Source organism: Zophobas morio, unplaced genomic scaffold (genome assembly GCF_036711695.1).
Source record: "Zophobas morio isolate AGI-343-1 ecotype UQ-CSIRO unplaced genomic scaffold, CSIRO_AGI_Zmor_V1 ptg000011l, whole genome shotgun sequence".
NCBI lineage: Eukaryota > Metazoa > Arthropoda > Insecta > Coleoptera > Tenebrionidae > Zophobas > Zophobas morio.
In genome coordinates, this window is record NW_026972116.1 from 10541892 (window position 1) to 10556627 (window position 14736).

Here is a 14736-nt window from a genome sequence, read left to right on the forward strand (position 1 = left end):
TTAGTTCCCACCTAATATTAATAAAGTCTATGCATTTAGAATTAAAATTTTAAAACTGGCGAATCAGAATAAACCACTACGTAATCCCCAATGTTTTCCATTAGTGGTCAGTTTTTATTTTTGTATGCGTAGATTTTTCTATATATTATTTATAGTTGTGCATCAGGTATGTGATACACTATATGATGCATGATGTTACAAATATTTTTACTTCCTGAGCGTAAGCAAGGGAAAAAGTGGATGTCCTGTTTCCGTCTGTCTGTCGTCTGTCAATTTCGATTGTACAGGTAATCTCCGAAACTACCGGACCGATTGTGTCAAATTATGTATGTATATTAGGATTATCATGTGAATGTTAAACCGCTAATCAAAATTTGGCTAGTCATCCCCCACCACCAATGGGATGACGCCATTTCCAAAATTTACAATAGATTAGTTTTTTTTTTTATAAAATCAAGTACTTCTGCAGTTTTCGTGTATGAATCCGTGTGGAGTTTTCACCTTAAACATCCAGATTTTTGGAAAAAAAAAAAATTAAAATTGTATAACATTTTCCAATAAAATTTAACTTTGGAACTGCAAAACCAAATATAGTAGTCATGGTAAATCGTTAATTAGAATTTATCCGTATATCTGGTCCAAAAAAATTGATTACGTCATCCTAAAGTTTTGCCGAATAAATCTTTCTGAAATATATAGAATATTATGACTATACTTGTGGTTTATCAGTGCACTCATAGTTTTTATTTTTTTATACAGGGTGACTGAAAAAAAAATTAATGAGGCTGTTTATTGATTTATTAAATCAAGAACGACTCACTGCATTGTTATTAGTATTACCCTACACCTGTTTAAAAAAAAAGATATACAAACATGTCCTTTGTTGATGACCTGATCACAAAATTTTGTAATGGAAAAACTCGCTTGGAAAATACGCTTCTATACCTTTACTTTTGCGTTGCACATATACATATCTTTATTTTAACTTATAAGCAGACTTCGGCGTCGCGAAAGTGACGCTCATTGCCATCCGATCACCAGCGCTGTTGCAGTCGTGGCCTGCAATTTCGGGGATTCTTAATAATAATTACTACTTTTTCTAGGTTTGCCTCAGTTGTACGAGTTCTCCTAGATGTTAAAATGCTTTAAACATGAAAAATGACTGTTCAACATCACAATTTTCGTGATGATTTTAATCAGATAAACGCTGAATTGCATCAAACGCCACAGAGGTTGAGACTTCACAGTCGGCCAGCCAAATTTATCGCCTGACGTCGCGCCATCATATTTTATATTTGTCTGATTGATTCCTCATCACTTCGGCTGTGCCTAACTCTGCTTATAAGGGTTATCATAAAATTAAATTCGCAAAATCTAATCTTATAATTTTTCGAAAAATTTAAATTTATTGTACGGTACCTCAGGGGGCCGGAAATTCTGTCGAAATAACCTTCAACCAATTCTTTTAACTTGTGGTGTAACATAGAAAAAATAAAATTGCTTAAAATTAAATTTTATAATTTTTCTGTCTAAATACCTCGATACCATTTTTTGTTTTACTTTAATAAGTGTTAAAAAATTGGTCTAAAGAGTTTAGACAGTACTTCCCTCGCTGTCGGAAACTTGACGACTGCATGGCTATTGTGTTTTTTTCTCATTACATTTTTGTAGTGGGAATTTAAAAAAAATTGCGATGACGTCATCAACATTTTTGCAAGGACACGTATATCAGTTGGGATAGATGTAGTGTAATACTAAGAATAAAATTATTGTATTCCCAAATTTTCGGGAAAATGAATTGAGTCGTTTTGAATATTGATTTTTTATAATCAATAAAATAACGAAACAATTTACTCGCGTATACGGCAACTGAAAATCGTTTATGTATAAACATTCTTAATTTAAGATGACAAGCGTAACAGCATACGTGAAAGTCAAACAGAGAAACTGTAAACAAAACGACCATCGGTTTTATTGCTTCGACTTCCGCTTATTATATAAAACATTGGGTTTTATTTTAATTCTTGACGGTGAAATTCACAATTGGTTGATTATAAACATGTCTATTTCACATTCGCGGAACCAAGTGATCGCATAAAACAAATGCAGGTCTGTAATGTTAAAGTCGATGTAAATAAGCGATGCTACCCTTATGTTTCAACCGAGTTTTTCCTTTAACAAATTTTGTGTCTACCAAATTGGGTTGGTTGGGGTGTAATACTAATAATAAGTGTTGCCTTTAATTTAATCAATAAAATAAATTGACTTCATTAATTTTTTTGAACCACCTCTTAAGAAAATCTAAAAAATATGAATGGAATGATAAATCACAAGGACAAACTCATCATATTTTGTACATTTTAGATACGATTTATTCGGCAAACTTTTGAGCTGACGTCATCAGTTTTTTGTAGAAGATAACCAAATATATTTTGACTAAAAATTTATTATGCTCTTTATAACCTTAAAACATCTGCAAGATTTCAAAGCATTCGGTTTTGTAGTTCCTGATTAAATCAATAAAATAAATTTACGCATTCATTAATTTTTTTGAGTCACCCTGTATATGCAAATCGAAAAAATTTGAATGGAATGATAAATCACAAGAAGAGACTCACCATATTTTGTACATTTTAGATAGGATTTATTCAGCAAAATTTTGTGGTGACGTCATAAATTTTTTAGGGGGGACGACCAAATACATTTTGATCAAAAATTTACCATGCTTATGATAATTTTAAAATATCTTCAAGATTTCGAAGCATTCGGTTTTGTAGTTCCTGAGTAAATCAGTAAAATAAATTTACGCTTTCATTTATTTTCTTGAATCACCCTGTATATGCAAATCCAAAAAATATGAATGGAGTGATAGATCACAAGTACAGACTGATCATATTTTGTACATTTTAGATATGATTTATTCGGCAAATTTTCGAGCTGACGTCATCAAGTTTTTGGAGGGGATAAGCAAATATATTTTGACTAAACATTTATTATGCTCTTTATGACCTTCAAACATCTGCAAGATGTCAGAGCATTCCGTTTTGTAGTTCCTGATTAAATCAATAAAATATATTTACGCATTCATTAATTTTTTTGAGTCACTCTGTATATGCAAATCCAAAAAATATGAATGGAGTGATAAATGACAAGTACAGGCTCATCATATTTTGTACATTTTAGATATGATTTATTCGGCAAACTTTCGAGCTGACGTCATCAAGTTTTTGGAGGGGATAAGCAAATATATTTTGACTAAACATTTATTATGCTCTTTATGACCTTAAAACATCTGCAAGATTTCAGAGCATTCGGTTTTGTAGTTCCTGATTAAATCAATAAAATATATTTACGCATTCATTAATTTTTTTGAGTCACCCTGTATATGCAAATCCAAAAAATATGAATGGAGTGATAGATCACAAGTACAGACTCATCATATTTTGTACATTTTAGATATGATTTATTCCACAAACTTTTGAGCTGACGTCATCAAGTTTTTGGAGGGGGTAAGCAAATATTTTTTGACTAAAGATTTATGATGCTCTTTATAGCCTTAAAACATCTGCAACATTTCAAAGCATTCTGGTTAGCAGATTAAAAATTAAATTTCAAAATGTTGTTTTATAATTTTGATTTTTTTTCCAAAAATCTGGACGTTTCGGGTGAAAAGTCGATTCGGAGTTGTAAACTACATGTGTAGGACTATGTTATTTTATACAATTGAAAACCCATTTACTATGTACAATTTTGAAGTGACGTCATCGCATTAGTGGTGGGGATGATTAGACAAATTTTGGTTAGCGTTTTACCATCTACATGATATTCTTAATATAAGTACAAAATTTCACAACAATCGGTCGAGTACTTTCGGAGATTATCTGTCTAATAAAAATCCGGGGGCAGACGGACAGACGGACGGACAGACGGACGGACGGACAGACGGACAGACAGACGGAAATGGGAGACCTATTTCTTCGTCTTCTAGGGGTCATGAAAGATCGAGAAAACGTAAAAGTAGAGAGTCGGCCGACGGACTCGATTACAATACTTCCTTTGCTTACGCTCGGGAAGTAAAAAGGCAAATCTATTTTATTCTTCACATGCTTCATAATTCCATGTTTATTGGCCATTTTTGAGAACAGTCAGTATAGGCAAAAATATTTTCTTCTTTTGTGGTTTATTTTTATTAATTTTGTGCTCGCCGTTTTTGTCAACTGTTGAGAATATTGTTACAGTTTGATTTGTATTATCTCCATGTCCACACTTTTCACATAAATTCTCATATTGTTGCTTTTAGTCAGCAATTTCTTATGGGCCATTTGTTTTTATTTTCTCACAAGAACCGTAACAGTCTATTTTTCAAAATAAAGTTGCGAAAATTTCTAGTTTCAAACGTACATAGTAAAATCTAATTTGCTAGAAATGAATAACCTTATAAGCATTACTATGGCAGCATCATGTATTTAAATAATATATAACATATTGATTGCAAAATTTTGCTAGGATTAGACATAATTGAAGTTTACTTTACGGATTAGCTGCTGGTTGTTATGTAATAGAATTTATTATCACGTTGACATGGATCAACAATAGGATGAAATTGTTACGGATACCAGACGTCACAGTTAAAATTACCAAAATATCCTTTGGTGCAAAAAGGACAGATTATGGATAGACAGATAAATCCGTTCAAAAAAAAAAAGGGAAATAAAACGTACTCTGAAATTTTGAACAACAACTTTGCAAATATTGAAGAACTGCAATGTCAATAGATCTACGACAACTGAAAGAATTGTTCAAAAATGATTGTCAAATGGTAGCGATATGTTTTTACTTCCCGAGCATAAGGTAAGGAAGTATAGCGATCGAGTCCATCGGATCAATGGTTACTTTTATATTTTTTCGACATTTCCGTCTGTATGTCTATATGTCTGTCTGATGTCTGTATCTATTTTTATTAGACACGTAATCTCCGACACTACTGGACACCAACAATTTGATGATGTCATTTCAAAAAATTCTATTTTTATTTGATTAACTGTAATACAATATAGTTCTATAAGTGTGGTGTACGAATCCGCTTTGACTTTTTCCCTAACCGTCCAGTTTTGTGGAAAAACATAAGGCACGTTATAATAACAGTTTATCATTAGCGTAAAGCATCCCGGTGGTGATCTAGTTGTTACGAGTTAGGAATCCAGACCGGACGTCGCGCGTTCGATTCTAAATTTGGTCTTTCGTTTTTTTTCTTATTTTTTCCTTTTTCCTCTTTTCCTCTCGCATTGTGTATTATCTACGTTAATGACGTCATAACAATTTTTTCACTTTCTCGAGAAGGTGAGAATACGCCCCTCTTTATTTAAAAATGTAAAACCTTCTTGCGTGTCCCAACTGCCTTTTTAAAAATGTAAAACCTTCTTAGGGGCCCCTAATGTCTTTTTTTTTAATGTGAAACCTTCTTGGGGGTCCCAACTATCCTTTTTTAAAGAAGACGAAATCTTCTCGAGGACCCCAAATGTCTTTTTTAAAGAATATTAAATCTTCACGGGGCTCCCAAGTGTCTTTTTTTAAGAAGGTACAACTTTTTTTCTATTACACTGTGACTAGTACCTTGTATATGGTTTTTACTCCATAGAGGTTAATCACAAAAAGGTAAAATTCCGCAAAATCTAATTTTATAATTTTTCATAGAAGCAGTATTTGTTGGACTGTACTTCAGAAGCGAGAGAAGTTCTGTCGAAATAACTTTCGACCAATTTTTTTAATAAAAAAGTACAATATACAAAAACGGTAGAAATAAACAGAATGGATTTTTTATCGTCTTTACTTACCAATATGATGACATTTAACATTGTACCCAATTCTTTGACTTCATTTTTTAAGCTTAAAAAAGTTGGTTAGTTGATATAATGATTTGTTTCTTGGATTTTACTTTCATGTAAAATTAATTATTAAACTTATCAGTTTTAAATATTATTATTAGTTATAGAAAATGCAAATAAGATTATTTATGAAATAAATCTACAATTTGTTAACTTGACCAAGAAAGCTTGGGCGGGGTCGGCTGTGAAACTATGCAGAACACAAAACCATGTCTAAATATTAGAAACTAACCAATTTTCAATTTCATTCACCGTTTTTTCCTGTTGACTTAATAGGGGTATGCTCAAAAATTTAACGATTTTCACTCATTGTCTCTCAAATTTTCAAAAAACGTTTTGAAATGTATTGAAGACTAAACAGACTAGTATTTTGTAGAATGTGAATATATTTGCGTTTATTTATTTTTACAGCTAAGTTTCATATTTGGGAACGAATAAATTGTATCTTCTATTTTCGTTTTAACGTAAAACCCGAATTTTTCAATTTGAACTGAACAACTTTAAGTAGCTATAATTTTCTTATAAAGTGAATATTATGTGCTTTTTTATGTTGTTTTCGATTTTCCCTTGTGCCATGTTTTATAGTCTAAATATAAAAAGTACCCGCTCTTTGCTCATTATAATTCCACTGTTTTAAATGATTTCAATATGTTAAACGCTACAGTGAATAACATTGACTTGTGACATCCCATATCTCCGATTTTCCATATATCATCGCGTTTTCATATTCCCTTGCCGTTCTCGACCTGTAGTCCGATAAAGCTTTTATTTATTATTCGGCCAAAAGATTACAAATGTGTGGTCCGTTAGGAAAAACTAAATTACCCACCATTAATATAATTCCACACACAGTATTAAATTTCTTGCATTTTGATGTTATCAAATTCCACCCTTTATGGAGCTTTCCTGCCCCATTTTTCAGCAAATAACGCATCCATCTGTAACCTAATTATTTCACTCGCCATATATCAATTTTCTCTTGCATTCGGTAATGTCTAGTTTTCGTTGAGCGTGTCTGGTTATTGATTTCTTGTCCGCTAGGTGTACATGTCTGTTAAAATGTACTAACGGAAGCGACAACCGGGATAAAATATATCATCATTTTATAAAATAAAAACTGTCCAACCGTAAAAGTAACAACATAAATTACAGCTTGTAAACCGATAAACATGGATAAAGTGAAAGAGCTATAATCCATCACAATTCATTACGCTACCCTGTTAAAGACTAATTAAATACTGTGTTTTTGTTTACATGAAATTTTAGCGTTTTTCTGTACTGTACAAATTGCATGAAAAATTTATATTGCGGGGAAAGACTGTTTTGTTTATTTAATCTCTCATGTTTTTGGTGCGTGTACATGTGTATTTGTTTTCTGACGGCTCAGTTATGGATATGGGTAATTTAAAAAAAATTATTTGGAAATATTCACACTAACTCACTAATATTTAAATTTTTTTTTCACTTATACGATGGAGAGATTAATAGCAACATGAAAAATCAAACAGATCTATACTCTTCGAGATCTTTTAAGTCGTCGTCGTTGTTTTTTTTTTTTTTTTTTGGCTAATTGTTTTAATGTATTCTGTGTACTTCGTTTTTCGCATACGCATAATCAAGTAGGTGTATTTTTGTAAACTGACGTTTCATTAATTAATTCAAAGCAAAGTAGCTAATTTTATACGCCCTTGAAGTTTATAATATATGACCAATTTAAGTCGTTAACATCTTTATTTAATTTTTGAAAATTAAAAAAAAAAAATTAAAATTACAAATATTCTTTTATGTAAGTATGTGAGACAATTTTTGTAATTAAATTACAAAAAATTTATTTGTAACGAGAACTTTTTGTATGTTACGACAATAATTTTCTTCCAAATTCCAAATTATGGCGTAATTTACATTTTTAAGCCTCTTTCAACATGGGAATTTTAGGAATACCAAATAAGAACAAATTAGGAGAAAATAAACACTAAATAAGTCATGAATTACTGTCGCACACCACTCTAGAAATTATTGTAAACATAAATTCATGAACAAAGTTTCAGGGTATTGATTTTTGAATGCAAATTAGAAAAATAATATTGTGCGAACAATGAAATAATACTCTAAAACGCTAGGGCGGTAAAGATGTACTTTATGCTCTACACAGAATAGGTAAAAACTCCACAATTTGCGAATGCAGAAGTAATGTTGATAATTATGTAAATCATGAGACAAAGAGACTAGCGAATGCCACCTAGGTCAAAGTCCATTTGTTTAATATGTAAATTGGTAGGTAAACATGAACGTGAATGAATCATTTCTGGTTTCTTATTATCATTATTACGACGAGGGAACTGCGAGCCATCACATTGACTTAAATTAAAAAAGCTTCTTTTCAACATCTGGCATATTGTATTGTTTCTGTATTTCATTGAAAGAGAAATTCACCTTGACATTTATTTCTAGAACAAGAGAAAGATATTTTAAACGTTTCCTCTGGTTGTGGCCAACAAATAACACAATATTGTTTTCACTTAAACTCGCCGCAACCTTTCCTCAATCAAGTGAAAAATTTCTACCAGAGATTACTAACTCGGTTTTGTTTTTATGAAAAATACAATGCTTCTATTGTTGGCTAACACTCGTAATTATCATTGTTTCAGATTTCGATTTGAACTCGTGGATAAAATATTACGAGCCGGCCCATTACGATCCTCGTTCTTTGGTCGTCCAACACAATCGTATCCGGAGAAGTGTCGGTCAACAACAGCCGCACCACGTCCAATTAGACATTAAGGGACACAACCGGTAAGTCTTTAAGCCCTAGGAAAACCAATAATGAACATGTGTCACCGAAGACGTGGCATCTAGGACGCTGTGAAACGACATTTAGGAATTTTAATACCCGATATTCTGATGTGCTGACTTGGAAACGGGTTTTCCGGCACGATATTCTATAAAATTCTTCATGTTGGCGGATTTCGGTAGTTATTATTCAATATGTGTGTTACCATTGATATGGGGATTCGGTCCCTTTTTACCGCAACACTATACAACACTTGAAAACGTTGCATTTCTAGTTTTAGTTGTGTTTTGAGATTTTTTCATTTACCTTAAAGGCAAAGTGATAATTTGAGTGTTCTAATAACTCACATAAATTGCACATTATTTTTATTTTAATATGCAGTTAGACATTAAAGAATCAATGTTTTAGTGACATACTTACCAATAAAAATTGATTATTGTAAGTGATTTATGTTTTACTTTAAAAAAGGACTAATATTATGTATTGATTGTTGACCACAATAACAAATTATGCATTTTGAGACAAATACAAATTATGCATTCGTTTAAAGTAGAAGAGGTATTTAAGAAAACTAATAAGACTGATACCATTATGGTCTACTTGTCTGTGAAAGTGTCAACATCTGAAAATACTAGAAAAATTGCAGTCTTTTCTTGCTAAAATATCGTCGTGGGGCTATTGTTTGATTCTAGTAGTGAGCCAAAGTGGTTGTTGTCTTTTTTCGCCTCTTAGAGTCCTTTGACGCGGTATTTGAAACTAGTTTCCAAGTTTAGGGTGAAGATAAAGGTCACAGAGAGCAACATCACTGATATAAAAGGAAAGTTGTCGACAGTTCATGCCTTTATTGAATAAAAACTGTGTTGCAATATTTGCAGCATATCAAGATCCACTGTTCCAACGTTGTTGTTTATGCAGAGAACGGCAGTAAAATTAATTGTATGTGTTTCTTATCGAAATAGAGAGAATAATTTCAGGTTCTGTGGGTAGTCAAAGAGTGGATCTTTGTGAATAACAACATTTCTAGTGTTTTCCGGATCAAGTGCAGTAAATAACATTAAATTTTTCTTTCTTCCAATAGTTTGTGTTTGTTTTCGAAATCAAAAACAACCAAAATAATTAAGACTGTATACAGATATAGAACATCACTGGGTAAATAATCTCAGTTCATTTATATAAAGCGGTAAGGGCATTAATTTCATTTTTTCCTCCAAAACTCTGGAACATTGTCCATTGATTCAATTACCACACTTTCAGTGCAGCGTACAACAATTATTTAATTTAGATCATAAACATATTTTTAATAAAATAAGGCTTATCTCTCAGCTTAATAAAGCCATAAAAATATCCTAATAATCAACTTTTTTTATAAAGAAAAGACCTTTGGAGGTGAAGTAAATTGAGTTTTTAATTTAATTTTTTAATGTTGTAATAATATTAAATATAAATGCTTCTTCTTAAGGCTTAATAATACTGAAAACAAAAAAAATCTACGCGGTACTTTATTTAAGAAAGGTATCGAATATCACAGCAACTGCATCATATAGGTAACGTAAGTCACATCCATAAACATGTGCCTAAGATGAGAACAAGATGGACGAGTCCATTCTCAAAAATAAGAGCTTCCTTTAACAAGGTGATTTTCATACCATCTCTGGGTCACTTTTTTGCAACGGTTAAAGTAAACGTGACAAAATATCAAGTTTAAGTTCACTTTAATCCATTCGGAAAAATACCACTACTCAAATAATATTAAAAAAAAATACAAGTAGACCTGTCCTGACCTGACCTGACCTGATTTGACCTGACCTGACCTCCGCGGCCTCGTAGGCATAACCAGTAGCGGTCCGTAGGGACCGAAATGGCGCTTAAGGCTGGCGTCTGGTTCGGTTTAGCCCTATACTAAATACATTGAAAACATCGTCGCGGTTTCCGGAGTTGCATTTTAAAAATATGAGATATATCGCTTTAAAAAAATTATATTTCGAATTAACAAACTTCAGTCCAGGGGACCTCCATATTTATATTCATATCTAGTATGCAGTTTTTACAAAAAAAAATTATAAAGTTGAACAACTTTTACATCACATTTTAACCGGCACATTGATGCATTTTTTGACGAAGTGCTGAAGTTTTTTGCATTCTGAGATAGGAGGTCCCCTGGGGAAAAGTGTCAGCTTTCTTTTGATACCATTTATAATATTAAAAAATCCACGACTGAGGTAAATAACTCGCGAAAAGTCAAAATCTATTGAAACGAGAAATCGGCATTAAACGAGCTGTGATGCGGTAGCAGAATGCAGGTTTACTTAGATTCTGACTTAGTTGGAGATTTCAGAATGTTAAAAATGCAATTCCGGAAACTACGACGATGTTTTCAATGTATTTAGTATTGGGCGAAACCGAACCAGACGCCACCCTTAAAGTGATAATGAATTTTGTACTTGCTGTGGTCCATAAAAAACTGAAATTATAAAATTTGCATTTTGTTGTTTTATTTCTTCGTCTTGATATAGATATAATTTTAACCGTAAATTCAAATCCAAGGTAGCACGGTCCCGATAAGATGAACATATATTTAAAGCAGATAACCAACGGGAAAAAATGTAGATGTTCTCAATTTCGAAGTACATGCTGAATTTCGATTGTTTATGTTTGTTATCCGAAAGAATTTGACAATTCGCACGTTCAGATTACAAGCATCAGCGATTAAAAAAAAATGAATTTGATTAAATAGCTCTCCTCAAGGCAGAGCAGAGAACTGATTCATTAATTAACCACACTTAGTTTTTTTCCAAAAACACCCACAATTTATTCTGCAAAATCGGAAGGTGGCGGACAAATTTTGATTAATGATTTACCATGCTTCCAATGACCTTAAATTATATGCAAATTATAAGCATTCGGTTTTTGCTATTTCAATGTTAAATTGTAAAATATTGTTAAACAATTTTGATTTTTTTTCCAAAAATCTGAATGCCAAGAGTAAAAACTCAACACGGATAGTAGGGTATCCCTTATATCGCTGAAAAAAAATTTTTTTTTGCGATATCGAAATGCATACCCTCTATTTCTTTTTAAACTATCTAGACCTACTTAAATACAAAATTTTATTTTCCTACGTCACCATTAACCCGTGCCGACAAGGCCCTGAAGATTTAGGAAAGTCTATTTTTGTCTACACCCGCCAAGCACCCTGGACGACCTGGTTCTCTTTGTTTTTGTAAAAATAATTTATCTTCTTCTATTTTCATCTTTCCAAAGCATCCGCGTGTACTACATATATCGAAGAAATTAACTAAATTGTTTTGAAACTCCTCTTCAAGGCGCTCGTAAACTTCGTGTATTTATTTGGAATTTTTTGCAATTCCCTCCAAGCATGGTGAAAATCCACGAGTTTTTTTACACAGTTAGGTACAGCTCTGGTATGGATTCTAGCTTTTTCACAAAATATAATACACTCTCGAATCACGAGATTTGAACTTTAGCTAACAGTCAACTTAACTTCTTGTATGAAGACCATTCGCTGCAAGTCGGCACGGGTTATCGTACTGCAAATAAGGTCAAAAATTTATGTCTGAGTATTTTAGGAGTAAATGAACACAACTAAGACCTATGCATTAGAAAATAAAAACTTCGAAAAATAAGGGACACCCTAACGGATAGCGACGAAAATTCCGGCGACGGTCCGGAATTTCTCCGATAACACGTGGGGGTGGCGTGCCTCGGTGCCACGCCTTGAGCCGAGTAGTGCCGCTGAATAGAAGAAACACGTCTGGCCGACCTAGGCTTACACGGTTACCTTCACGTTACCAGGGGTGGCGCCTTCAGTCGGTGCTCGGGAGCCAGCTTCCTCTACGGGGAGAGAATACCGGGATTGTTCTAAAGCCGGAGACACGGATCTCCAGGTGATCTGGTGAGCGCCCGCGGAAATGGGGGAAAATGAACAATATTCGGGTTTTTGTTTCCTGCCATCAGCTAAAATAATCTTAAATAAAATTAGAAATCGGTTAACAAAACAAAAAAAAAAAAAGACTTAAACGTCTGGTACGGTCGTTCCTTCCTGGACAGCGACTTCCTTCGGGACGGACTCCTCCTCGTCCTGGGGGGCGGCGATCCGAGAACGGGAAATCGCGCGGTGGAACACGACGCGTGCTCAATGGTTTCGGCTTATTGCGGTGATGGCAAAAAAACGGTGACAGCGGTACGGAATATCTGTCTAATAAAAATCCGGACAGACGACAAACAGACAGACGGGCAAGACAGACAGTCAGTCGTCAGACCCCTTAGTTTACACTCAGGAAGTAACAAACACATCTTCAGTACTATCAGAGAGAATCCATTGCAATGAGAATTTATATTTAACATATTGAAAAACATTTTTTTTTCACTCAATACCCACTTCGTGAGTTATATAAAATGGACATCATATAATACAACTATTATACTCAAGACAAGAGCGTACCTTGAAGTTACATCACTAAATCTAGAACTTCACTTTTTGGATGTTGCCTAGGTTTTACGACTTTTTTGTTACAATGTAGTGATAATACAACATACATAGAACAGTTAGGTTTGGAATAAAAAATAACATTTAAATATTTAAAATTGTCAAGTCAAGCAAAGAGGTGTTGCCAAAGAAAGGAAGAAAACTACCGAGTAGTTTCGACCACTCTTCTTTATTTCTCGCACACGTTACGAAATCTTACAGTAACAAACAAAAACAAGACAACCTTAAACGTAAATGAAAACTAACAATTTTGAATAAGACGAGAGAGAGAAGGTAACACAACTCTAGACTCCACACAAAAATATGCAAGAAAAAAATTATTGAAAGCAAAAACAACCCGCGGGAGAATGTCCTGACCGACCACTTCAAACCCGAAACAGTAACTAAACTTTGTAAGAAAATTTTGCAGCCAAGTCGTACCTTCCTGATTAGGGGGGGTACTTCTTGGCCAATCACGTCCTTTCGGGGGTGGTTTCTCTCAGGAACTTTTTTCTCACAGTTTGGCCTAAAAAGAGAGCAAAAGACTTGGAGCGGGTGGTCTGTTGCCAAATTCACCCAATGCACAGAATATCTGGTGCTTAATGGCTTTCGTTCAAGAACGTTTCAATTTTATACCTCTAAACAAGGAGATTCCACGTTATTGCTGGGTACCATTGTATAAAGCGCATCAAACCGAAAACATGTTCGGTCCATGGGGGTTTTAGGGAACTTTTTATGATGCGGCGTAATAAACCATTATTCAACAGAAGTGACATCTCTCCGTTTTTTAGAAAAATTCCCATTAGAAAAATGCGACGGCTGCCTCTAATAAACGCGAAGAGAGTCTATCCGACAATGAGGTGGTTTGGACGTGTTACACTCCGCATTATCATTAATAAAAATAGGGAATAATAAGGTACCAATTCATCAATCTTTTTGTTTTAACAATCTGTATATAATTTGTGACAACTCTTTATCCAGGATAGCAGTGGTTTCTGACACCATACAGTATAAACACAATTAACTTCAAGTCCACTCTCAGGGGCCATTAGTGCTTAATATAATTACATATAATAAGATGATCAGTAAGAGTAGAACTACCACTGAAGAAAACATGCTGTGATGTTTACCGTTAGATTTAAACACTAGAATTACATCAGCGATCTTCTAAGGATCAGGAAAATAACCTGCATTCATAAAACAGCCAATAAACGTGCTAAAGGTTTTTATTAAAGATAGGAGATAGATGTTTGACTTATTTGGCCATTTTTAAGGATTCATTTTTTGTGTCGGTGTTTTTAAGTTTCTTAACTTGTTTTAAATAGATGCGTTGTTATTTTGGGCACTTTTTTGGAGATAATGATTTTATCTTTAGTTGACATCAAACAAGATATTCTTACCTTCGATCATCTTCACTTTGGATCTATGTTCCGAGCCCTAAGAAGCATTGCGCCATATAACTTTGTTGGTTTCATTACTCATTCTACAGAATGTCGTCGTCGTAAGACTTGGTAGCATAGATCCATTATTTCCGTGTTTCGCAGAATAGAACCGTGGGCTTATGGTTTTTTTAA

At 33.5% G+C, this 14736-nt stretch overlaps 1 protein-coding gene across 1 annotated transcript in view; it reads left to right on the plus strand.

The window, feature by feature from the left end:
- LOC135126905 (disintegrin and metalloproteinase domain-containing protein 10-like) overlaps nt 1-14736 on the plus strand; it is a 271695-nt gene that overhangs the window by 57192 nt on the left and 199767 nt on the right. Inside the window, exon 2 of the mRNA XM_064053121.1 lies at nt 8534-8678. Coding sequence (XP_063909191.1) covers nt 8534-8678 — 145 coding nt within the window. The remainder of the gene's footprint in view (nt 1-8533; nt 8679-14736) is intronic.